We start from the raw sequence: 26,766 nt of genomic DNA on the forward strand, positions 1-26,766 counted from the left end.
GGAGACCTGGGTTCTGCTCCTGGCCTGCTGGGTGACCTGGGGCAAGTCATTTCCCTTTCTATGCCTCAGTTTTCCCATCTGTAAAATGGGCATAATGATGCTTACCTCCTTTGTAAAGTGATTTGAGATCTATTGATAAAAAACACTAGATAAGAGCAAAGTATTAGTATTATTAATAAGAGTGGGATAGGGTCCCTTGTTCTAATTCTACTCCCCAATACACTCACTTAAGCATTTGGGTCATCACTGTCCTTTTCCACAACATTATTACTGTTGGGGAGAGAGCCTTCCACTCCACAGCTGTTGCCTTGTAGAACACACCATACTTTATAACTGACTCTCTCTCATTTCACATCCTTAAAACATCTCTCTTCCCCTTTAGCCATGCCTTTCCACCCTCCCAAGTTATTAATCTTACAGCTAAATGTACTTTTTCACCATACTGCATCTTTATATAATATATATTGTCAACGGTCTTATAATTTGTAATATTTTGCAAATATAGGTATTTTGTTTATGGTTAGATTTAAATTAATCTCACTAAACTGGAAAAAGCCACCTGACACCTTGACAGATCAATGGTAAAATCAGGTACATTCACATATACGATATGAACAAGTACAGCACATCTATACTTTCATCTCTCCATGTTTTCCATTAGGTTTGGAATCCTATAAATGAATATTTAAGGTAACCCATATTTATATAAATGTGCTGAGACTATCATGTATTATGTATTTTATGCCATATATACCATGCACTTTCATAGCATACCAAGCTGTATTATGTTTTGGCTGCAAAGCAAATCTAACTAAAAAAACCAAAACACTAAATATTTTTAGGATATATATTTGTCCCCAAGCAAATTGTAAGATTAAGCAGTATTGTATATATGTAAAAGTGATCTATTTTTTCTTTCCTCTATAAGAAAAGAAGAAAATATTTCAAGCAGTACTAGGTGTTATTTTATCTGCTCTTTAAATGCAAATGTTTATTTACCTCTCACCAATACTCTTTCTTGTTCGGGCTTCTCTTGCAGATTTTCAATTACAGATCCGCTCAAAGATAACTCTTTGTGAAGTTGTCTGTTTTGTATTTTACATTCCTTCAGACCTTCATCAAGTGCCATGAGCCGGTGCTGCAGATGCATGTCTGGCTTCTGTGTACAGGAGGTTAAAGGAATGTTTCCTAATGATCTAGATGATTTTAATGGAATGGGTATACGGGATTTCTTGAATGGATAAATGAAATCGCTCTGAAAGATAGATGCAATAAAACATGGGGTTTGGTAATGGGTATGAGATAGTTGGTAAGGGGGAATAAACAAGATCACCAGGAAAAAAATACTAGTAAAACTTTGTGCATACCAATTAAGAGCTATATTATGTAATTTTGGAAACAAGACAGTGATATCCTTGCAAAGAATTTGAGCAGTCACAGGGAAAGGAGATACCTGGCCCAGGCCCTTATAATTTTCTAAAGATAAGTGCTGTTTATGAATCCAAAGCCCTGTGCCATGTGTCTTCTAGGGCATGGAACCAAGACGGCAGATTAACTGTCTACTGGTAAAGGCCTTTAATCTAAAAGTATATCTGTTAAGTCTACGCTGTGTGTGCCTTTGAGGAATATATACTCATCTCATTTGTCTTCTCTAACCACTAGTTCCTTTTGGATCTCTGTGCCTTTCCCCTAACTCTTTGTTTCTTTTCACAGAGAATCCTCTCAACCCTCTACAAAAGAGGTGGGCAAACTGCGGGCCGGGGGCCACATCCGGTCCTCCAGCCTGTTTAATCCGGTGGGGAGCAGGGCCTGGGGCTTACTCCGCTCCCACACTCCAGCTGGGGAGCAGGGTCAAAAACCGCTCCATGCACGTGTGCCAAGGCTCCCGGAAGCAGCATCATGTCCCCCCTCTGCTGGCTCCTCCGTTTAGGGGTAGCCAGGGGGCTCCGCGCGCTGCCCTCACCCCAAGCGCCACCCCCCACAGCTCCCATTGGCCGGGAATTGCAGCTAATGAGAACTCCAGGGGCAGAGCCAGAGGACAGGGCAGCACGCGGAGCTGCCTGGCCGCACCTCCACATAGGAGCCGGAGGAGGCACATGCCACTACTTCCAAGAGCTGCTTGAGGTAAGCACCACCCAGAGCCTGCACCCTGATCCCTTCCTGTGCCCCAACCTCCTGCCCCCTCCCGCACCCTGAACTCCTCATTTCTGGCCCAACCCGAGCCCAGACCCCCAGCCAGAGCCCTCTCCCCCTCCTGCACCCCAACCCCAATTTCATGAGCATTCATGGCCCACCATACAATTTCCATACCCAGATGTTGCCCTCAGGCCAAAAAGTTTGCCCACACCTGCTCTACAAAGTCCAGAAGGTATTTTCTTCATTTCCTCTTCTCTTCACCCCAACACTAGTGTGGTAGTGTTATTGGATGTTTTTTTAAGTCTAATAAGAAATAATAATCTATTGTCACATTTTCATCCTGGCACCATTTGGTTTTTCCCCTAAATGTGTCCTAGTTGTCCCAATTGGAGAAACGAAACAGTGAGATCTCAGAATTGAGAACTCTCACACTATGCTGATGAATGCTACAGAATTGTGTGCAATAATAATAAAAATCAATAATATTTTCAAATACATCTGATTTACTCCTTTTGTTATGTAGTTGCTCCACCTGCATCATGAGTGCTGTAATTTCTTTTATTATTTTGTATTCTGCAATATTTTTCCTCATTCATTTCCTAGCAATTATAGTCTTTACACAATTTAAAATAATAAAAAGTTCCATTTTCCTAATGATATACTCAATGCCTTTGGTACATATGAATACAATATCATTTGGAGGTTGGAAAATAAATCCAATGCTGATAGCTTCCTCATTTTTTTTTATTAAAATGTGTTAATGACCCTGAATTTCTTTCAGATCCATGTTAGGGCTTGATCCAGACAAAAATAACAAGCTGCTGATACTGTTACCCCACAGAAACCTCTTAATCAATACAAACGCACAGGCTACTCCCTATTCAGAAGAGATTACAAGCTCTCTATTAGTAGCCCACAATACCAAAAGCTGTTCTTGTCTGTTGCACAGGGGCTAAATCTTCAAAGTGGCCTCAACACAGCTTCCAAAGTTGCTAATGCCACTATACATGCATACATTTTTGTAGACACAATTTTTCACACCAATATATACACAATTTTTGTAGCCATAAGCTATATGCACGTGCAGATCAGGCAGTTAGGTGTCCAACACCTGACTTACACATGCAAACGTAGTCTGCACTCGAAAATTAGAGTACTCGCCGTTATAGAGGCCAGTTTTGAAAATTTGACTGTACTTGTCTAAGAATAAGAGGCAATGTAAAAAGTTCAAATAAACCAGAGGACTGGGACTCGGGACTGCTTGTTGTGAGATATTAGGCAAGTCTCTTCAATTCTCCAGGCCTAATTCTCTGTTTAGACTTAAAACAGTACCAAGTCAGAACAAACACTTTACACATCGGGGTGGCCAACCTGTGGTTCCGGAGCCCCATGCGGCTCTTTAGAAGTTAATATGCGGCTCCTTGTATAGGCACCATCTCTGGGGCTAGAGCTACAGGCGCCAACTTTCCAATGTGCCGGGGAGTGCTCGCTGCTCTACCCCTGGCTCTGCCACAGGCCCTGCCCCCACCCCACCCCTTCCTGCCTGAGCCTGCCGTGCCCTCGCTCCTCCCCCTCCCTCTCCGAGCCTCCTGCATGCCACAAAACAGCTGATCGGGAGGGAGGGAGAGGCGCTGATCGGCGGGGCTGCCAGTGGATAGGAGGTGCTGGGAGCAGGTGGGGAGCCGATGGGGAGGGCTGCTGACGTATTACTGTGGCTCTTTGGCAATGTACACTAGTAAATTCTGGCTCCTTCTCAGGCTCAGGTTGGCCAGCCCTGCTTTACAGTCTCATGAACAACTATACCAAGTAAAAAGGCAGTCAAAAATCAAGACCCATATGCCATAATTTATTCACCTGTAAAATTGATACAGTATTTACTGGTATCAAGTCCTGGGAGATTTGAGGCTTAATTAATTAATATTTCTAAAGCACACTGAAGTATAGGATGAAAGGCACTGTACAGTAAGTACAATTATCTTGACTATATTTGGCACAAATCCCTTTTACTTATTTTTAAAATTACATGAAAAACAAGATTAACTTCAGAAATGAAATACACTTTTCTCATCTCTATGTCTGCCCTGAACTGCTATAAAGGGAATCTCAAATAAACTTACTTTATTTGTTCTACTTGCAACAGAAAGTCTCTCATGCTGCTCATCCTTCTTATATGCATTTTCTTGTTGAGGTTCTGCATTTAATCTTGAGTATTTTGTTTTTTCTTCTAAGGCGCCTCTTTTGCCTTCATGTTTGAGTCTCATGACGTTACCCTCCATAGTCATTGTTTGTGTAGCTGTATCTTTCAATTCCACTTTTAACAATTCAATATCCTTATTAACCTGTGGAGCTGTATCTGGATAAAGCCTCTCTTTTCCATCAAAAGTTGATTTCATTTCTACTTGCTGCTTTAAGAACGTATTGACCTGCTTGAAATGTCTCAGCTCAGCTCTTAGTTGAATAACCATTTGCCTAAGATCTTTTTCATCCTTATTCTCTATATCTTCACTTGAACATTCTTGCTCAGTTGTGCTCAGATGATCTAACAGTGCAATTACAATTTTCATTTGTTCTTGTCTGCTTTATCCAGGGAGAGAGAGAAAAAAAAAACATGTGTTTTGCTTTTTTGTTTAAGGAAACAAGAACACCTCCTATGGAACACTTTTGTAGAGCCATGATATACTGTAGACTCCTAGGAGATTCCATTTTACTTTCCAGTAGATTTAGGGAAGAGCTTCTCTTTTTCATAGAGAGATTATCTTGTGGACATTTCCCCCTCCCATTTATGACCATGTAGATCACATCCCTTCCTCCCATTTGTGATCATATAACAAACCACAGCAATTGCTTACATGAAATAAAATCAGGAAGGTATGTAGGGCCAGATTTTCAGGATCTTACCCTCCCTTATAGGCATCTTAATGATGTGCCAATTGGAAACAAGGGAGCTGCTGGGTGCTGAGTTCTTTTCGAAAATCTGGGCCTTCATATATAGTCAGCTGTCTTTTAATAAAATGCAGAAGCTGGAAAAAAGCAGGAGCAGCCAGTAGAATGTGACAGCCTTGCCCTCCACAGACCATCAGCAAGTGTTCCACAGATAACCAGTGGACCAGGGGCCACAGTTTGGAAAGCTAAATTTTAAGATGAAAGAGAAGCTACACAAGGGACATTAGATTATAAACAACCCTCAAATTCTACAGCTGATTTCATGTGTCCAATCAAGAACTGTTTGTGCCGCTAAACATATAAACAGGCATTTAAAAACAACTGCATTTACACAGCTGGCATTTGAAATGGAGGATGCTAACTATGCTTTTTATGTCTTTTTTTCTGGTATCTAATATCATTAATGAGAATTAAGTTACCCAACAGCACAGGCTCATCATAGTCAATCTGGTAATTTATACTAGGACACAGAAAAGATTACACACAAGAGTGCTAAAGATGATTGTGAAAGAATTGCTCATTACCAGACTTTTAAGTAAGGTTAAGAAATAAAACAACATTATATATTCATCTTTGAAGACAGGAATATTGTCTCATCTGCCACTCAGTATTTTCTTGATGACTAAAATCATTTATGTTTCTTGGCTGGCTTGAATAGTAATGTAGAAACATAGGACTGGTTGAGTAGACTCAACTGTAGAACTGATTTCAAATACAGAAGACAGATTTGGGGCTTGTGTAGCTGCCTATAGGCAGTTTAATGCCTTGCCACATGATGGATCAGAGTTTGGGCTTTGAGCTCCTGGAGGTGGGACCACTGAGAACACTGCATGAAGAAGGTAGTTCACATCACTCTCCACAAACATTTCCTGGTTTGCTAAAGGAATAAAGTTGATGACCTCTGAAAGAAATCATTGTTGTATAGCGTTTTTCACCCGTGGGGCTGGTTTTACTATACCTGTACAAAGCACAGCTTTGCCAGTATAGTTCCAACAGCAGCAGGAGTGCTTTGTCCCATAAAGTGTTCCTAGTGCAGACATGACCTTAGTTCCAACTCAGCTACTCACTGTGTATGAGTCATTTTCACCTCTTTGTGCCACAGTTTCTCCATCTGTAAAGTGGGGATAATAATCCTTACCTACTTCACAAGGATGCTCTGAACCTTTATCAATCAGTTGTATTGGTAAAGTGCTTTGAAATCTTTAGATGAAGTGAACATTATTATTAACGTTATATCTTTACTGCTCTTTTGGGGGTGCATGCTGAGGAACAGGTAATTATTTCCAGCAGTCTTTTCTCGGTAGATTTTCCTGTGTAACCAACTACAGTAAAAGGACAGCATGGAGAGTTCTATACACAACATTGTAAGACTGTGGAATGAATTCAAAGCTGTAACTCACTTGAGGGTCTCTATTTGAAGTGAACTGCACAAGGGCAGACTGAGTGACTCATGAAGTTCACCTCAGCTCTGAGAGTGAATGCAGCCAGAGAACCATTGGAGGGCCATCTGCTCTTATTTAATGTTAATTTACATATATTTGAAAAAAATTCTATTTAAAAATACCCTCTTCTAAAACTCTTGCTTTTGGTAGGGGTTTTTTAAAAGAGATTTAATGTGTTGTTGAAAAAGCTAAAGGAATGATGCTGCTGTAAAACAGTCAGAGCTGTAAACTTCCTTTTCAGTGATGTCAGTAAAAACAAGTATTCTCAGAAGCAAGCAAAACAAGCTCACCAGTCAGCTATAGTGAATGGTACTTGCAGTTAAAGGCATTTCATTTCCCACCAGACTCTAGGGCCACAGCTTCCAGCTTAAGGCCACAGGGGTTAAAGAAATTCCTATTGAAGGATGCAATGTTGTCTAGTGGCATATTTAAAAGCAGGGGACTAAGAATCAGAACTAAGGGGTTATATCAGCTGCTCTATCATTCTTGAATAATCTTGGGCAAGTCACTTCTCCCCAGTTTCTCACACACAACTTTCTTATACCATTGCAGGGTTTGGGGGGTTTTTTTTCCATTTAATTCACTGTGTGTAGAGTGCTTTGAGATACTTGGATTAAAAAAAAAAAAAGCACAAAGTATTATTATTATTATTATTTTAGCCCTTTAAGACTACCAGTCCCACATCTTGAAAAGGATCAGTTCCCATAGCAAGGCTCTATGAAGCAATACCTTTAGAGAAACTTTTCTTGTAATGGATTTTTCATAAGGATGTCTTCCTACTGATAGCATGTTTCGTAATTACTTAATTGTATGATCGACTGAAATGGCTCTGAAGGAGCCTTGCCAATCTCTCAGGTAAATTAGACAGTGCCATTATCTAAATTCACTTTAGCAAAATTACTTTATTCTCTCCTCAAATAGAAATACTGTCAAAAGTAGTGTCTATCCCTCAGGCTTACCTAGATTCAAGTACAGATGTTCCATTTTCATTTAAAAGAGATGTGAGCAGGCTCATCTCTTCTGCTTCATGTTCACTCATCTCTATTCTGCCAAAGTGTTTGCCAGCTATATCATGTTCAAACCGAGGCTTAGTTGGATTCCTATAATGTCTATCTTTGCAGACACCATCTGAATAGTCTGAAGGAGTCATCTGCTGGGAAAAAAATTGCAAATGTTTTCTTATTAGGCAGGTATGCAGTTCTATTATGTTCAGGGCTACAATCTTTTCATAATCACGGTTTGTAATCTTTGATGGTCTTAATCTACATTATAAAGCAGTCACAGACATTCAACTTACTGTTTATTAATACAGGAACTAATGAACATCAATTTGATATGGTTAATTCATAGAGATCAGTTGTTTAGTGGTAAGTAGATTTCCCTGGTGGTGTTTATCTATGAATGCTCTCCTGGCTAATGAAGCTGTTCGTATGTGGCCCCCATGTTGTAATTCATTCCATGATTAGTTCACATTTGAATCACGTGTCTTTAAATATAAAATTCTGCCCTCAGATGCCCATGTGCAGGCCAGTTAGCATGAATGTCCAAGGGCAGAATGTCGTCTGAAGTGTTTGGAATTACCATTCTCATGTGTGTAAAATTGGGTTAGTTGCCTCTAAAACTCTCCATACGTATTGCCATAGCATGAATCAGCTGTACAACCTATCTCAGAAGCCACAGAACTCCAAAAGCAGTAGAAACCATTAGAGGGTACAACAGTCAGCAACCCAAACATTCCAAACTGCAGTAATAAAAGACTTCCCCGATCAACTTCCTTCAATACCTCTCCACCTTGATGAAATCTAAGTATAAGATTGTGAAGAAGTGGGAAATACAGAGGGCCAGTGCAAATCTGCAGAGGCAGTCTGGTTAAAGAACTCAGCAAAAAGGGAATGACTAAGGATCAGAGCTGGTTCTGTAACTACTCAGAGAATGACAGTTAAGAAAGGCCATTTCATAACTATGGTTTGGAACATTCTGATGCATGCTCAAAAAAACTAAGCTTTTCGTGTTTTTAATGATTCCACAGCTTACAAAGCATGGCACATTTAAGATCTGCAAAGACTATTTCATGAAGCAGAGCGATTTTTCTCTGAATCAGTAAGCTCCACAGATCCACACACGGGGCATGATGCAACTCTCATTTACATCAATGGGAGTCTTTCCATTTATTTCAATACGATTTAGATTGGGCCCATTCATGATGAACCCCGTTGACTTTGGAGCCATTAGCAATGAGAGATTTAATTACGTACCTACTACAAGGTTCTCCACACATAATGAGAGGCTATTTATATTGTATCATTTACCTGCATATCCAGATCAAGATGACGATCCAAAGGCAACTGAGGACATGCCTAGATAAGTAGGGATATGTAGAAGTTATACATTTTGAGGCACATCACATTGTCATTTTTTTTTAATATTACCATTTTGAACTGAACAGAAAACATAGTATTTATCTTAGTTATGTGTTTTTCAAAATATACTATATCTCGTTTGAATGCCAGTAAAAAAAAGATGTCAGATTCTAGGACCCTGCACAGGAATGGAGGCTTTCTGTTGAGTCACCCTGACATCATGTGTTCGAAACCTATACAAAGTTGTACAGTAATTTTTGCTCAGTCATAACTGCAGGTGGATCTTACTAACTCCAGCCAAGCTCTGGGCCTGATTACACAGGCCACTAAAGACAATCAAAAGACTCCCACTTACTTTAAGGGACTTGGGATCAGGCCCTTTAAGAGAGGCTGAGTATCATTCTGGATCAAAGGGAACTAGGGACTGTGACAAAGGAGATCCTGCAGGGAAAAACCTATGAACAGACAAACTTGAAGAGAAAACTTAGGCTGATGTTTATGATTTATTTATGCTAAGAAAAAAATCAAACAGGAAAAGATGTTTGCATTATATCCAGTGCGAGTATTCTCAGTTCAGAGCATGGAGGGGACTCTACCTGCTTACAGGGAATTGCAGAGTCTAGACTTGTATACTCTAAACATACAGCAAAAAGAAATCCAGCTGTAATATATCAAGTTAAACAGCTGTAACTGTGCACCCAGAACATGTAACTCTCTGGTAAAATTATTATACAATGATATTGACACAATCCTACCTCACTGGTCCTCTCAGAACGTTGACAGCTCTCTGCATTCTTATTGTCAAAATCTCCAGCTTGAGTCATGGTTTCCTCTGTTCTTTCAAGAAACTATACAAAGTATGGAACGATGTGAAAATGTAGCACAAAAATAATGTGGTATGAAACATGCATAAATAAGTCAGTGACATGTCTTAAAAGAAAAATAAAAAATGCCTGTAATACAAAGTAACAAACATTAGATTAGATTTATCCAGTAAGATCAAAAGGGAGTTAATACAAAAAACAGAAATAATTCATACATAGTACACTGAAATCTGAATTTTTACATTCCCTCACTGCTGCACATCCTTCTGAACTGTACAAAAATGCTAATTTAGCCCCTTTCTGCAAACACCTTTCCCCCTCCCCAAGCCATATTTCCATTGTGCCTGTCGTATTTTTCCATTTAATGATTATTTTTATTTCCTACTATTTTATGATCTTTTTCTGCATTCATGGGAAAAAAAAACAAAAAACCCTCTTGCTAAGCAGAGCAGACCCTGTCTGGCGTAACAATAAAAAGATTTACTATTACACTGTAGGCTAAATATTGCTTTGTCCTTCACTAATGGACCATGGGGAAAAAGGAGGGGAAATGAGGTGCCAAGAACGTCTTCTTTCCCCATGTCCTACCCCCCTCAAGACCCAGTCAGAATGCTGCTACTAGCAGTCCATGAATAGAGAGGCAGGAGGAAAGTTACTGTCTAGTGTTATCCAGTAGCACTCCAAACCTCCAAGAGGGCTGGCCAGCCAACCTGGGAGCAAGGCCAGGAACCCCTTGCATTGTGCCTGTTAGAATTCAACAGCAGGAGTGACAGAGGCATGCAGGCAGAATGCTCCCCCACCACAGCTCAGCTCCCCCAGCCAGTTTGCCTCCGGCAACAGACGTCAGAATTTAATCTTTTGTCGAGAGGCATCTAAAAAGGTTCCAATGACAACAATACTAATTTAAAAATGATTAATCTGATTACATCAAGGGGCAATATTCTGGCAAGTCCCTGCAAGAAACCCTTACACAGCAACTGGAAAGCGGGGAAGGAGTTTTCCACCGAAAACTTGGCTCCCCTGAAACTAAGCTGCAGTGAAGCCATTCCACTATTCTGTGACCAGTGCCTCAGAGTAGAATTCCAGGAGAGGCTTTGGCCCACATTTTTATTCATATACATCTAAGTTCAACAACGGTTTCAATGCACAAACCCTCATATTGTGTATTTATGTTCCTGATTAGAATGGCTTTCAGGCCAGGGAAGAGAGAGAGAACATTGGGCAGATTATAAGTACCCAGTAATGCTGCTTTTGCAACATACACACCAAATGTTTAGGGCCTTTCAGCAGAATTAGCCCATACTCTGGTATCGATATAGTCTTATTCTACAGCAGCACCTCTCAGTAATTTGATTAAGAGATTTTTGTAAAGGAACTTTGGTGCTGGAAGCTCATTAAGAAATGGAAATGAGACACAGGAGAATCTATTACCTTTAAGTAGCATTTTCTGAAGGTAGTATTGTCTGTCTAATCTACAGACAATACATGGTATTGGGAGAGTGGATTCATAGCTCTGTTACACAAGGATTTTAGTCTTGGAGCAAGGCTGTAATGTACATGCCTTAAAGGCAGTAATATCACACTAGTGCGTCTAACAGTCAGTTCCTTTGTGACCTAGACTAAAGAAAAATTACCTTAAGTTCAATAAAGACAAAAAGGCAGATTCTTAAGCATAGCCAGGGGAGCAGTTGTTCATTGAGCCCTTGGGCACACAGCATTTTAGAGGTACATTGGGAGGAAAGGAGCTGATGACTAAAAGTAGCGCATGTTGAATTTATAGCCTCGATGCATACACAGGGCAGTACTAATGGTTATGATGTGAAGAGATAAACCTGCTTCCCTGACGTCACACACTGAAGACACAAGGCTCAAGGCACACAGATCACTCTCAGACTAAGAGAATTCTGCAGATGTAGTGGGGATGTGTGCATATCTTTTTCTCTCTGAGCAGTGGGGAGCATATAAGTGAGTTTCTTACTGCGACTTGTTTACCATGTATATATTTACTAGCAGTGAATGAGAAAAGCACTTTTGCCTTCTACCTCCCAGCAAAGTAAGCCACACTACTTTTGTTTAAGCATGAATTGTAAGTATTAATTTAAGAAACAAAATAATAGTGGGAGCTGGATGGTGCAGTGTATTAGTAGTTTTCCCTTTATCTCTAGAGCCCTATATTCAAATACTGCTTTGGGTCTCAGGTTTGAATTAATTTGGTATTTTCATCCAAATTCCCATTTTCGGCAGTCTCAGAACTGGAGTAGCAGGGATGCTACATATAAGGACTGTGATGTACAGGAAAAGTTGTGCTTTGGAAAAGCTTGTAATTTGTCTGACTGTAGCCACTGACTTCAATGGACATTAAGCTTACTCACAGATTATTAAAAAATTGGAAAATATTAGCTATTTATAGCATCCAAAAATTTATAGCCAGGGTCTGATTTTCAAAATGAGGCTGTAGGACCAAGCTTTATTTTTAAAGCTAGTTAATTCATTTATGCTCATACTCACCTGATTTATACAGCTTCCAACACAGCACAACTATCCTTTATTAATCAGCATCATTTTCAGGGGTGTATCCCCCTTTCCAGGCCAATATGCGAATCCATAAGTTATGCTGCTCACGATTAAACTATTAACATTTACACGAAACAGACTGCAGTACAGCATTACAGCAACTGGCTGCAATTTGAGTCTTTTGCTGCTAAAGTCTCAGAGATTGAAAAGAAACTTTCTGTACTCCAAGGAATACAATCTAATGTTCAACAAAATATTAAAAGAAAATAAGTGGCTTAACGCCAGGAGGAAATCTATTGAGAATAAGCTGCCTATTTAAAATATTTCCTTAGAGACTGAAAACCTTGAATGTTTTTCGTAAATGAACCACTGATATGCTTGGATTGCAAAGATCCCTGGAGCCCTGAAGGCTGGAATCAGTGAAGCTGCTTCTCTCACAGAAAGCAGATGTTCAGAGGGCAGAGCAAAAACAGCCCTTTTATCTTTACACCACCACCACTTGGAGCCAAGAAACAGACTACTCAGGGCTGACAGTCTTTTGAAAGATGCCTTGCAGAGGATCTAAGGTGCAGATTTATCTGGTCTGAACTCCAGTTTTGTTAAAGAAAAGAAAGGTTTGTACATTTTAAGAACCACCCAAGAGGGCTATATCTTGTTATTTCCTGCCAAATTTCATACGGAGGACAGACACTGGTGTCTTCTTAGCAGTGCATGCTAACAATACCAGTGAAGAATCCAGTATTTTTCTCATCTATATTTAGTTTGTAAAAATGCACCAATCATGGCCCATAGCCCAGAATCATGAAGCAGGTCTTTTACTGACAGGACTGATTATATGGCCCATAAAAACCTTTAAAATGAAACACACTGGATTGCTGAGCCTTTAACTTTGGGATTCAATAGTACCTTAGTCACTCTGGCACTGGCTTGAATAGCATTTTTTACTTGCCTCCTGGCCTTTACCAGCATTTTATACACAGGTTATTTTACAAATGTCTCTCTTGTTTATTCTAAAGCTAGGTCCATGTATACAATTCTTTAGTGAATGGCCTTTCATGTTCCAATTGCACCAAGACAAGCACAGGAGGGGACAATATTCTTGGCTCTGATATTCTCAGCGCATACCGGTGCTGCTACCGGCATCAAATGTAGAATCAGTGAGGGGGCAGTGCCCTCTACAGGATTGCTAAGCAAATTGCTGGAAATATGAATATATTTTTAAAATGTATATTTTACCCACTAGACTTTCAGTGCTAACCTAGTTAGTCTAAAAATCTGTAAGTTAACTGTTTTTTTAAAATGGATGTTATCCCAAGAGTACCTAAAGCAGTACCGTTAATCTATAATTAAAAAGACATTTAAATTAAAAGTAACCTGAAAGGCCTGACTTAAATGATAAAAAGCAAGGAAATTTAGTCTGAATTTTGATAATTGTCTTTACAATTCATCTGGAGCATACATGATAAACTCATCCTGTGTTGCCCAGGGATCTATGCAGCACCTAGGCAATACATGACACACTGCCCTCAAATGAGTTCAATACCTAAACACAACTGAAACATATTATTTAAACATTGTAGTTTCTGTTCTTTGGGTTTAAACAGATTTAGAAATTCAAGATAGAACATGCTGGTCACGCTCATTGTTCCTTTTGCTCTTGATTTCATCATCATTCAGCACATAGTGCAAAGGAAGGTGAAATTAAAAAAGCAAAAGAAAGGTATTAGCAATAGCATTTAAAGCAAGAATAATCTATGACAAGCCATGGAAGTGAACTGGACATGTACACTATTTTCCTTATCTTCTTGTATAACAGGACAAATATAGGGACCCAATATCCAGAATCTTTTCCATCAGACTGTGAAGCTGCTATGCAGAGAGTACTCCAGCCCCGTTGCTGAAGCAGTCCTAATTAGTGAGCAAATAATTGATTTTTCAGTTTGATGGCTGAATCAAAAAAAATAAAATCTAGTTTTGAATGGAAACTAGATTTTGTATTTTCTTTACTCACTGAAACAAAAAACAGAACATTTTTGTTTGGGTTGAAATGACATTTTATTTAGAAAATGTCAGTTTGAAATTCCATCGTTTCAAAAAATGTCAATTTGAAACAAAACACCAAAATGAACCACTTCAACATTTCCAAAAGGTTTGTTTTCAGGGTTTTTTTCCAGCAGAAACTACTTGCTAAATTTGACCCAAATTCACAAATAGTTTTGGCACCTTAAGAACTGCATTTTTTGGTAAATTTACTATTTGCCGAATGTCCCGTCCCCCCCAGTCCTACTCCTAATACACCCCAGCCACAGGCAAAAGAACAGAGGACCCAGTGGTCATTCCCCTGCACGTCTATCAGCCCAATCGTCTACAACTCTGCCCCCTTCTTTGTACGCTGCTCTGTGTTGCACCGATCCCTAAAACACAGGTTCCTCTCCTCTATGCATAGTGGAAACACCCCAATTTTGTTGCCAAAGAGACCTACATGGCCTCAGAGATGGAGCAGATATGGTCTACACCCTAATAGGACTACACATTGAAGTGAGAACAGTTCTCAGATAGCTGAGGAATGCATAAAGCAGCCACTGAGGGATACCTAAATGTTATGGAGGTTGCAACTTTCTTCGAAAAATAAGATCAACCACTCCTACCTGCAAATTTATAAAATAAACAGATCAGAGAGCCAATTAATATTTTAAAATATATGTTGTTTTCTTAAAAATCAATTGAAAATATTGCTGAACACTAAAAACACTTTGGGCCTGATACTCAGTTGCCCTGCACCTTGTACAGTTATTTATATCATTTTAAAATGGAGTATAAAATATTAGCAGTCTGATCTAGCAGTGTTTTACACCCGCTTTGCACTGATATAAGTGACCATACAAGGTGCAGCGCAACTGAGAATTAGGCACAATATTTTAATATAGAGATCCTACCTCATTCTGGTTTAATATTTTCAGTGTCTCTTTCCCCTGAGTCTCTGATCTGGAGAGTCCAAGTTGTTTTTTCTTTAGCTCTTGGTTAATTGAATGCAGGTCCTTAACCATCAAGATGAGTTCAGCAACCTAAATACACACAGGGAAACAATCAGAAACTATAAAGCTCTTCCTAAAACATAAAGAAACAGATTTAAATTTATTTAAATAACGCGATACAATATGTTAAACTTCAGAATTATAATGTTAGTTACTTCCAGTAAAGCTTAATGCTTCCATCTCTGCCCAAGGGATTGTATGCATTTGAACCAGGAACATTATACAAATATATTAGAAGCTAGTGTTCAAGGAATGCTAATTTGGAAGACTTCAATCGTGAAGCTCAGGTTTCAAAATTCACTAGCAAGAAAAAAGTTCAGATTCTATCATGCCTGCAGGTTGACTGGGGAAAAGGTTATTCTGATGCAAGTGAAAGCTGTGTTATAGGAACAGAGCAGCAGCATTCACTGAGAAGCATTAAAAAATAAGGAGTCTGATTCTCCAATCTATTACCATTTCTATACCAATATAACTTCATGGAGTTGTACTTATGTAAAAGTAGCAAACCAGAGTAGAGAATCAGGTCCCAAAACACTTTAGCAGACATTAACAACCTATATTCACCTAGTGTATCAAAGTCTTCTGTTAATAACTGTGCCCAAATTTAGAGCCATATATATACTTCAGAGACACAGGAGGCATGGTCTAATGGTCTGAGCATAGGACCGAGAGTCCATCTGGATTCTGCCACTGACTCTCTGTATGATCTTGAACAAATCACTTAATCTTTCTGTGTTTCAATTAACTAATCTTAAAGGTAGATCTATTAATACTCAGCTATCTTTTCACTGGCCATGACTGAAGTGAGATTTCATTAATATATATTTGCCAAGGACTTTGATATTAAGAACATAAGAACGGCCATAATGGGTCAGACCAAAGGTCCATCCAGCCCAGTATCCTGTCTGCTGACAGCAGCCAACACCAGGTGCCCCAGAAGGAGTGGAACATAACAGGCAATGCTCAAGTGATCTCTCTCCTGCCATTCATCTCCACCCTCTGACAAACAGAGGCTAGTGACACCATTCCTTACCCATCCTGGCTAATAGCCACTAATGGACTTAACCTCCATGAATTTATCTAGTTCTCTTTTAAACCCTGTAATAGTCCAAGCCTTCACAACCTCCTCAGGCAAGGAGTTCCACAGGTTGACTGTGCGCTGTGTGAAGAAGAACTTGCTTTTATTTGTTTTAAACCTGCTACCCATTAATTTCATTTGGTGGCCCCTAGTTCTTATATTATGGGAACAAGTAAATAACTTTTCCTTATTCACTTTCTCCACACCACTCATGATTTTATATATCTCTATCATATCCCCCCTTAGGCTCCTCTTTTCCAAGCTGAAAAGTCCTAGCCTCTTTAATCTCTCCTCATATGGGACCCAGTCCAAACCCCTAATCATTTTAGTTGCCCTTCTCTGAACCTTTTCTAATGCCAGTATATCTTTTTTGAGATGAGGAGACCACATCTGTACACAGTATTCAAGACGTGGGCGTACCATGGATTTATATAAGGGCAATAAGATATTCTCTGTCTTATTCTCTATCCCTTTTTTAATGATTCCTAACATCCTGTTCACTTTTTTGACTGCCGCTGCACACTGCGTGGATGTCTTCAGAGAACTATCCACAATGACTCCAAGATCTCTTTCCTGATTAGTTGTAGCTAAATTAGCCCCCATCATATTGTATGTATAGTTGGGGTTATTTTTTCCAATGTGCATTACTTTACATTTATCCACATTAAATTTCATTTCCATTTTGTTGCCCAATCACTTAGTTTTGTGAGATCTTTTTGAAGTTCTTCACAGTCTGTTTTGGTCTTAACTATCTTAGGCAGTTTAGTATCATCTGCAAACTTTGCCACCTCACTGTTTACCCCTTTCTCCAGATCATTTATGAGTAAGTTGAATAGGACTGGTCCTAGGACTGACCCTGGGGGAACACCACTGGTTACCCCTCTCCATTCTGAAAATTTACCATTGATTCCTATCCTTTGTTCCCTGACTTTTAACCAGTTCTCAATCCATGAAAGCATCTTCCCTCTTATCCCATGACAACTTAATTTATATAAGAGCCTTTGGTGAGGGGCCTTGTCAAAGGCTTTCTGGAAATCTAAGTACACTATGTCCACTGGATCCCCCTTGTCCACATGTTTGTGCATTCTTTAGGATGAACCCGTGCATGGTTTAGTGGTTAAAGCACAGGAGGAGAGAGGAAGGTATGGGTTCTGTACCCTGTCACAGCCTTGATGTGTCACCTTGCGCAAGTCACTTAATCTCTCTGTGTCTCAGTTTCTCCTTCTACAGAATGCAGATAATAATTCTAGTCTACCTCACACGGATATTGGAAGTCTTAATACATCAAATTTGTCAAAGCACTTTGAGATGCTTGGATGGAATGTGCTACAGAAGTGCAAATCATAACAATCATCATCATCATCTTTTTTTATTATTATTATTATTATTATTATTAAAGGAGGAATTTGTGAAATGTTCTGCTCTTGGAAGGCTTACAGATAAAAGAATGTATCTGAGGTTTATATAGAGCCATACAGTTTAAGGCCAGAAAGCACCACCAAGTCATCCAGTCTGACCTCCTGTCACAGATGAGAATTTTTAAATACTTTCAGAATACCTCAACTGTACCTAAAAGATCAAAATGGTTTTGTGTGTGAGAGAGACAGAAACAAACTATAAATGTAGGAGAGTTACGCCATTAAAAACAGTAAATAATAAAACTGATCTATACCTTTTTTTTAAGTTCTTCAAGAGACAGATGGTCTACCTGTAGGTTTAAATGATCGTGCTCTCCTAGGCAAATACTCATATAAGATGTTTGATCGCCACAAAAAGAAAAGGTTTCATCTGTCAAAATAACCAAGAGTGGGTATCATTTCAGATATATTACGCCTTTATATGAGGATACAACAAAGAAATGCAAAATAAGGACTTTTTAAAATAAGTGCATACTGCTAAAACTGTAGGAACTATAGAGTTAAATGTTTCATCCCTCACACTAAGCTTTCTGTTTAATTGAAAGAACTTTCCCCTTACATTCCTTTGTGCCTTTGACATCTAGACATGCTGTATTTTCCATGGTTATCAGCATGCACTGTGAATCTAATTCTGAATTATAATTTGCATATTTAGCATTACATTTAGAAATAATTTTCAGTGAGGAAAAGTAAGGCATGAATAGTTATTCTGTTTTAGCCAGAATTTTGTGAAAATGAACTGTAAGTCCCAATGGTAAAAGCCAGCTTAAATAAAGTTAGTGAATTTTATTTTGCCGTTGGCTCAACAGACTGAATAGAAGATAGCTGCTTATTCCTTTCCTATACAATTGCGTTCAGTGATTTGTTTATGGAAACAATGAAACACCAGTTCATATCCAATACAGCTCAGAGTACACAGTAAAACTTTATTTATATATGGAGGCTATAGTCCAGTGGTTAGAGTAGGAAAGAGACATCTAAGTTCTATTCCATTGGTTGACTGGTCAGTTTGTAACTCTGGTGTTCATAACTCTGAGGGTCTACTGTATTAAAAAGCTCTATCATGCTTCAAGGAAATTCCAACATAATAGAACTGGCTATTTTTTTTTCTGCTTCTGAAAATGCATGTCATGTTAGGAAGAATCTATCCATTTCTCTAAACAGAGGCTGTTTATCAAATATGGTGAAATAATTAGATTCCATCGCCAGGAAGTGATCCCATGCCCATGAAATTATCCAAAGCCAGGGATCCTTGACTTCCGCAGAGAACAGTAAATTCTGTGGATATGAAATTGTAGGCAGCTTGAAATGATCACTGCAGCAGAATTGCCGTAGAATTACTAACACTGGCTGCAGGAGAAGATAAAAGCTGTCCCTATACACTGAATGCTCAAAGCCACTCAGTTACAAATTCCCAAAATGATCATCAGTGTAAGAAAACGGACAAAAGATCTTTTTACACCTTTATCTACTTTCAATGTTTTTTACATGATCGCAACAAACTGAGTGTAATAAAAACAGTTCTCTTGTGTGCAAAAGATAAAGGACTGGGCCATGTTACCACACACAGACAAACCTCCTTTGTTTTTTGTGTCCTTAATTTGATCCTCCAGCACCTTCCGTAGATTCCGATTAGCTAGAATATCTTCCTCCAGTTGTTTTCGCAACAAAAAAATGTTGTTCAACTCTGTTTGCAAGCTGTTTATACTAAACAGAAGGAAGAAATCAGAAAATCTTAAATATTTCTTTTAGGTTTCAATTCAAAACTTCTAAAATGTTTTGTTGTGTTACCTACCACAGCATCTTTTATACATCAGGCTTCCATAAAGACTCTATTCCACAGTAGCAATCATTGTTTTTCATCACACACTTATCTTAATGCATAAAATAAACAAATCCCTACATAGCAAGTTGAAAATAAACCTTTATGTCTATGCCACCTCTCTAGCAGTTTTGAGAACTATTATTTGTAAGTCACCCTGAACAGGGTAGATATATTTTACAGGCCAACTTCTAAATAATTCTTTGTCAGGAAAATCAAAATCACTAGCTTATGAAAAGTATATCCAAAAGATATCACTAATGTACTATATTGATGGCTCTGTGTATTCCATCATACTTCAGTCATGGAAATTGTGGCAAAATCCACCCCCTTGCCATAGAATTGTTCTATAGAATCTAAGATTTTGTTTAAAAAAAAAAAAAAAAACAAGTATCTAGCCAGGTTATAAAGATTGTGACACCCCGGCACCCCCTTATTCACCACTGTTATATAATTAGGATATGTTTTGCACAAAGTATGCCTTGCGAGGTATCATTCTAAAAGTCTTGCTCTGCTAGACATTCATATCTCATTGGATTGTATGTGCTATCATCGTATGTGAAGATATGAAGTTTGGCTAGGTATGTGTTACTGAACACAGGTTGTGAGGTTGAAAACACCCACAAGAAGCCTTTCAGGTACAACAGTAAAAAGGCCAAACAAGGTTAGTGGCACACAAGTACAAGGATTACCCCAGGAACCGTGTACAATAGAAACCTCTCCGAGATAGCACTACACCATGGGAACTGTTTGACCCAGGTCACAGCAAAAGAGCTTTCCAGCAAGTGGGGAGAAGATATAAAGCAGGGGAAATGACATCATGATGGTATCTCACTCTCCCTACAACAACACACCTGGAAACACCTGAGGAACAAAGACTGAACTGGGGGAAGTGATGGTCCCAGGCTAAAGGGATTTCTAGCCTGTGTATGTAAACCTGGGAAACCCAAGCTGCAAAGCAAAGGCAGCTTGTGCCTTAAGAATCTGCCAGCCTGTTTATCACTCAGGGTGAGAATTTGCTAATTCATATCCTACCTATCTAGTATGTTAAACTCAGTTTGCAGTTTTGTTTATTTACCAGGTGATCTGCTTTGATCTGTGTGCTATCACTTATAATCACTTAAAATCTATCCTTTTGTAGTTAATAAATTTATTAATGTTTTAATCCAAACCAGTGTGCATTTGACTAAGGTGTATGGGGAAAATCTCAGCTTGGTTACCACAAGTGTGCATGGTCCTCTTCACATTGAGGGAGAGGTGGACCGGGTGTTAAACCATATAGTGGCCAGATTTGACCAGGGCAGGATGGTACTGCTCTGGGGTCCTAGGCTGGTGGCTAGAGCATCTGCATGTAACTTCAACTGGGTGTGTCCATACCTGTGTGAATGCTGGTGAAAGCGAAAGCTTGGAGAGCTTTGCAACATGTCACAGCAGCACAGTGTGAGAGGGAGCCCAGGCCAGTGAGTCAGAGGGCTCAGTGGTACCCCAGTTCCAGGTGGCACTCAGCGGGGAACCAGTCACAAAGATAATCTTGAAAATGTGACCCAAATGTAGATTGAAGTGTTGTTTTTCCTCAGAAAAAATAGCTCTGAGAAGTATAAATTGTCTCATTTATCTCAATGGGGTGTTAACGCCAAAACCTAAAGATGACAATTGAAGTGCCAACATTAACTAAATTAATTATAGAGCATTTTAGCAGGAACATCCCCCTAATGTGCTTATTCTAGACTCCCAAACTGCCTCCTGGATGTCAACAGACGCAGCTGTCCCCTATCTAGCTGACAAAAGCTTCAGTTTACTCCACCACACACCTCAACAATTTCAGTAATACATTATGAAGAGTCAATTAAAAAACCCTTGCAGTATATTGAAAATGAAACCGGTTAAAATAATTTGAATTAGATATTAAAATAACAAGGTGCTACTGCACTGATTATATATTTATTTTCATATTTAATTCATGCAGAACCTCAATATTTTAATATAAATGAAGCTGTTGCAGTATTTCCAACCTACTGCACCAAAGCAGCATCCAGGGACATTTCAACAGAATTTAGGTCCAGCTTGCTGAGGATTACACTGGGGCACATTACACTTGTGTGAGTGCAGTAGCATTGCATATAAATGCATAGTAAATAAAATTGTTTCAGCAACACTCATGCTATTAAGAACCTGTGTACAAAAAGATTTTCATTCCATCTTCCAACAAAATGACAAGAATGCTGCTGTCAGTATTTTTTCCACAACGATTGCTTTAACCAACTCTCCCTCACTCAAGAATATATTCTAAGAGAAAGGTCTCAATACTATTAAATGCTCAGCAAAAATAAAACACACTTCTAAAAGCTAAGTAAGCACACATCACCTCTTCACAGCTTAATGCTTTTACTGGAAAAAGCAATGGTTCCCTGTGTGGGGAGACAAAAGAGATGTCATGGTCCTGGCTCTGAGAAAGGGACTCTTCCAAAATGAAACCATTAAAGTGGTTTGGAATAAATAAAGCCTAAAAAAAGGACACACGTCAACCAAAACCAGGATATATTCTTTGTCTAAAACCCGTTTTGTTAATGAAGGTCAGCACATGACTGTGGAAATTATCTGCAGGGCTTATCTAATAGCACACTGGACCTTCAGGTTCTGGCTTCAAGCCCTACCTGAGGAGTTAAGCAGCATGATCCAATGTACACAGCATTCGATTGGGGTCAGAAGACCTGGCTATTATTCCCAGCCCTTCCACAGGCTCCCTGTGTGACCGTGAGCCAGTCACTTCCTCTCTCTGTGCTATACTTTCCCCATCTATATAACGGGCATGTTCCTGCTTCCATTGATGTCAATAGCAAAACTCCCTTTGTCCTGAACGGTGCAGGATCGAGCCCAGTGATATTTCCTCAACTTTGTAAAGGGATTTGAGATCTATAGATGAAAAGTGCCACATCAAAGCTAAGTACTGATTACTAGTATTACATCTAATCCCTGCAGTCTTCATACTAAAAAAGGGAGTTTCAGTGTTAGAAGTCATAACACAAGAACTAGGGGTCACCAAATGAAATTAATAGGTAGCAGGCTTAAAACAAATAAAAGGAAGTATTTCTTCACACAACGCACAGTCAACCTGTGGAACTCCTTGCCAGAGGATGTTGTGAAAGCCAAGACCATAACAGGGTTAAAAAAAAGAACTAGATAAATTCATGGAGGACAGGTCCATCAATGCTATTAGCCAGGATGGGCAGGAATGGTGTCCCTAGCCTCTGTTTGCCAGAACCTGGGAATAGGCGACAGGGGATGGATCACTTGATGATTACCTGTTATGTTCATTCCCTCTAGGGCACCTGGCACTGGCCACTGTCAGAAGACAGGATACTGGGCTAGATGGACCCTTGGTCTGACCCAATAGGGCCAGTCTTACATTCTTATGTTCTTCAAATGAGATGTTAAACCAAACTCTCTTCTACATGTGTCAGCTGACTATTCAAAAAGAAAATCAATAATCCCATTACAGTAGGGAATAATCCCTGTTTTCTGACCACCAACTCCTCTCTCAACAAAACAGATTCTACTGTCTAAGGCCATGTCTACACTAGCAAGCTTACAGCAGTTCAGCACTCATGTAGCTACTCTATGCTGATGGGAAAGAGCTCTCCCGTCGACATAATAAAACCACCTAAACAAGCGGCAGTAGCTGTGTCCAGCAGCAGAGCGTCTCCCGCCGGACATAGCGCTGTGCACATGAGCGCTTATGCTGGCAAAATTTATGTCGCTCATGGGGGGCTGTTTTTCCCAGCCCAGAGTGACATAAGTTTTGTTGACATAAAAGGTAGTATAGACATGGCCTAAAGATGTATGAGAGCTATTGTGAAATCCAGAAAGGCTATCATGCTTTGCTACACACTCATTCCACCGCCAAAATCTTATCTAACTCATGCTTTGTAACACACTTTGGAATACCTTAAAGAAAACACACTCTATAAAAATACAATCATCTTGTTCTTTTTTAAACGTCCCCAAAAATCTGCTTACCTCCTTTGCTATAAATTTAAAGTTAATGAAGTAATTTTCACACCCCAAATTGAGATAGGTAAGTATTAACTGTATTTTAAAGAAGGAGAAACTAAGGCACACTGGGCCAGATTTTCAAGAGGGCTCAGCACCCAGCAACTCACACTGTGATGGTTTTGGTCAGATTTTCAAAAGACCTGACCCTTCAATAGGCTAGGTTCTTTTGAAAATCTAACCATTCGTTTTGGTGCCCAAAGAGATTATGGATACAATTTTCAAAAGCCTCGAAGTGATTGATTTCATGGAAGTTAAACCCACAGGCACTTTTTAAAATCCCAGCTGTGCATCTTTAGGCATCTAAATACTTTTGACCATCTGGCCCTAAGGGACTAAATAATTTTTGAAAATTTTACCCTAAGTGACTTGCCCAGAGTCATACAGAAAATCTGTGGCAGAGCCAAGGATAGAACCCAGATCTCATGTCGTCCATGCCTAGGCTTTTGCCACTAAACAATGTGTCCTCTTAAGATTTATTTATTTCATTTTATAGAAGTATTAAAAAGGCACATCAACATAATTTAGATGCCCTTCACATAAGTTGCAGGAATTGTATTTTTAATCCTCCGGCCCCTTAAGCAATTCACAATCCCAATTGTTATAATTCTTCAAGTTTCAAATGTTGGGGGGAGAAAATGAGCTTTCCGACAAATCCTGAAAATCATCAGATTTGGGCTATTTTGAACCATACAAACCAGTCCATGCATCCCCCTCTTTTAAAGGAAGCATTTGGGGCCAATTCCGGCCTGGTATAAACCCATGGAACTCCACTGATTTGACAGTGGAATTGCACCATCTTACCCAACTTGTAGCACAGATGACGTTCAAGCAAAGAAGAAATAATATTTACCTGTCTGAGTCTTTCAGAGTCTTCACTAGAGTAGAATAAATGTGCTGTTCTTTTCTTAAAGCAAGAATCAGCTCTTCATATTCAGATTCTTTTTTTTCCTGAGTTAAAAATAAATTCATATTAATCCAAGAAAGTGATTTTAAGTGTGTGTGCATGCGTAAGAATCTCTCTCTCTCTCTCTCTATATATATAGATTCTTACGCATGCACACACACTATATATATATATACACACTCTCTAGAGATGACAATTATGTCAGTCTCTGCTTTTAAGAGAAGGCAAAAGAACAACTAGTGCTGGAGTAGCAGAATAGAATCAGAGTTGAATCTGAAAGCTATTCATGCCACTTAAAAACAATTGTTATTAAAGACGACTAATAGTGCTCTGTTACTTACTTACCATGAAACAGTCACATATCTAAGCAGTGGTTCATCATTTTTATCACAGTATTCAAAATAAGCTTCCTACCCCTCTCCCATTTCCAGTCTCCTCACTTCCAAGTTTACACACTAACAAACCAGGGAAAGATCTGGCAGGCAGGTAATTTGAGGGTTTCATGCTCCACTTTAGCACAGGCACCAACTTTCTGATTTCCCCAGGGGCGCTCCACCCCCATTCCACCGCACCCCTTCCCCCAAGGCCCACTCTCGCTCCATTTCTTCCCGCCGCACCTCTTCCCCCCCCACCTCTTCCTGCCCACGCTCCTTCCCCTCCCCCCTCAGTGCTTCCTGAACAGGGGGAGGAGCTGATTGGCGGGGCCCGATGGCAGGTGTTGAGCACCCACTAGATTTTTGCATGGGTGCTCCAGCCCTGAAGCACCCACAAGGTCGGCATCTATGGCTCAAAGAGTACTTGCTATATTTTGGATAAGATTAACTTTCTATTGGCAGAAAGAAAAGGAGTACTTGTGGCACCTTAGAGACAAACCAATTTATTTGAGCATAAGCTTTCGTGAGCTACAGCTCACTTCATCAGATGCATCCGATGAAGTGAGCTGTAGCTCACGAAAGCTTATGCTCAAATAAATTGGTTAGTCTCTAAGGTGCCACAAGTACTCCTTTTCTTTTTGCGAACACAGACTAACACGGCTGCTACTCTGAAACCTTTCTATTGGCAGGGGATTCTGGCAAAAAACTTTGATCTATTATTTAAGAAAAGGGATTGTAAATGGCTGACAAAGCCTGAACATGTCAGATACATGCATCCATTGAGTCAACTTCCTGAACAATCACCCTGTTTACTACGAGTCAGATACTTTAATATCTGTTCCAGAAAAAAAAATGATTTCCCTTTTGAGAGCAAGAATTGCAGGTATGCTGTTGTAAAACCACACCACTTATAGGTCTATGTTCCCACTATGTGCCTCATAGAGATTTCTATGATTTTTGAGTTCTCAGCTGTCCCTTTCAGCAGGTGGCATAGCTGCTGCCAGCAACATTTACTTGCAGTTACCACATAAAAATATCTGAAATATCAGAGATTTCCCCATGCACAGAACAGGAAGTAACTGGAGTAGCTGTGGGATATCAGTTGGCAAATTTTGATTTTCTAATGGCAACCACTGTATTTTCTGCTCTTGTTGAGGGAGAACAACAACTCCTAGTGCCTGTAATCATAAGTTTTATTTTTTGACCAAAGATACAGAAAGCAAAAATCAAATCGTCCAGCTTTGTGGAGAAAATTAAGAGTTGATCTATTATAGCAACATACATCTAGAGAACAAGAATTAAAGGTAATTCTGTTTTCTCCATATTACATCCACAACCTTGAAAACTACATTCTCCAGAGACACTTTATCATTAGTGAACAGATCATTAACAGAAGAGAAACCTACACTGTGGATTTCAACCAGCTGTTAGTACTCCAATTACAATCCCAAAGCAAAGCATTGCAACAAGGACCCAGTTACAGTAGAACCTCCTTAATTCATACTAATGATGCAAAGAGTCATTGCAAATTACTGAATTTTTCAAATTCACAAAGTAACCAATACAAAAAGCAGGGACATTTGCAGTTTACTTTTCATTATTTATGCTAAAACTTCATACTTTGTAAATATTCAATATTCAATTCATTCTATATTTTGAAAAAGAAATAATGTTTTGTTCAACTTAGACCTCATAATAGGAATCTGGTTAACATTGCTTACTAAGAAAAGAGGATACGACATCATTTTAAAACTATAAGATCTTTTGGGAAGGGACCATATCTTAATATATGTTTGTACTATGCCGGACCACAGTAGTGGTCCTCTCCTGACTGGGGTCTCTGGCCACTACTGCAAGATACAT

At 39.3% G+C, this 26,766-nt stretch overlaps 1 protein-coding gene across 12 annotated transcripts in view; it reads right to left on the reverse strand.

The window, feature by feature from the left end:
• CDK5RAP2 (CDK5 regulatory subunit associated protein 2) overlaps positions 1–26,766 on the reverse strand; it is a 104,422-nt gene that overhangs the window by 36,886 nt on the left and 40,770 nt on the right. For 4 of the 12 annotated variants that reach the window (XM_043530095.1, XM_043530096.1, XM_027819704.3 and 1 more), the window contains exons 15-23: positions 24,476–24,573; positions 19,327–19,457; positions 18,005–18,120; positions 15,156–15,284; positions 9,637–9,729; positions 8,831–8,878; positions 7,481–7,674; positions 4,254–4,713; positions 1,000–1,255 (exon numbers count right to left, since the gene is read on the reverse strand). In XM_043530095.1, the coding sequence (XP_043386030.1) occupies positions 1,000–1,255; positions 4,254–4,713; positions 7,481–7,674; positions 8,831–8,878; positions 9,637–9,729; positions 15,156–15,284; positions 18,005–18,120; positions 19,327–19,457; positions 24,476–24,573 (1,525 nt within the window). The remainder of the gene's footprint in view (positions 1–999; positions 1,256–4,253; positions 4,714–7,480; positions 7,675–8,830; positions 8,879–9,636; positions 9,730–15,155; positions 15,285–18,004; positions 18,121–19,326; positions 19,458–24,475; positions 24,574–26,766) is intronic. The other 8 variants (XM_043530098.1, XM_043530093.1, XM_027819702.3 and 5 more) reach the window with 3 other exon arrangements.

This window comes from Chelonia mydas, chromosome 16 (genome assembly GCF_015237465.2).
Source record: "Chelonia mydas isolate rCheMyd1 chromosome 16, rCheMyd1.pri.v2, whole genome shotgun sequence".
NCBI classification, from domain to species: domain Eukaryota; kingdom Metazoa; phylum Chordata; order Testudines; family Cheloniidae; genus Chelonia; species Chelonia mydas.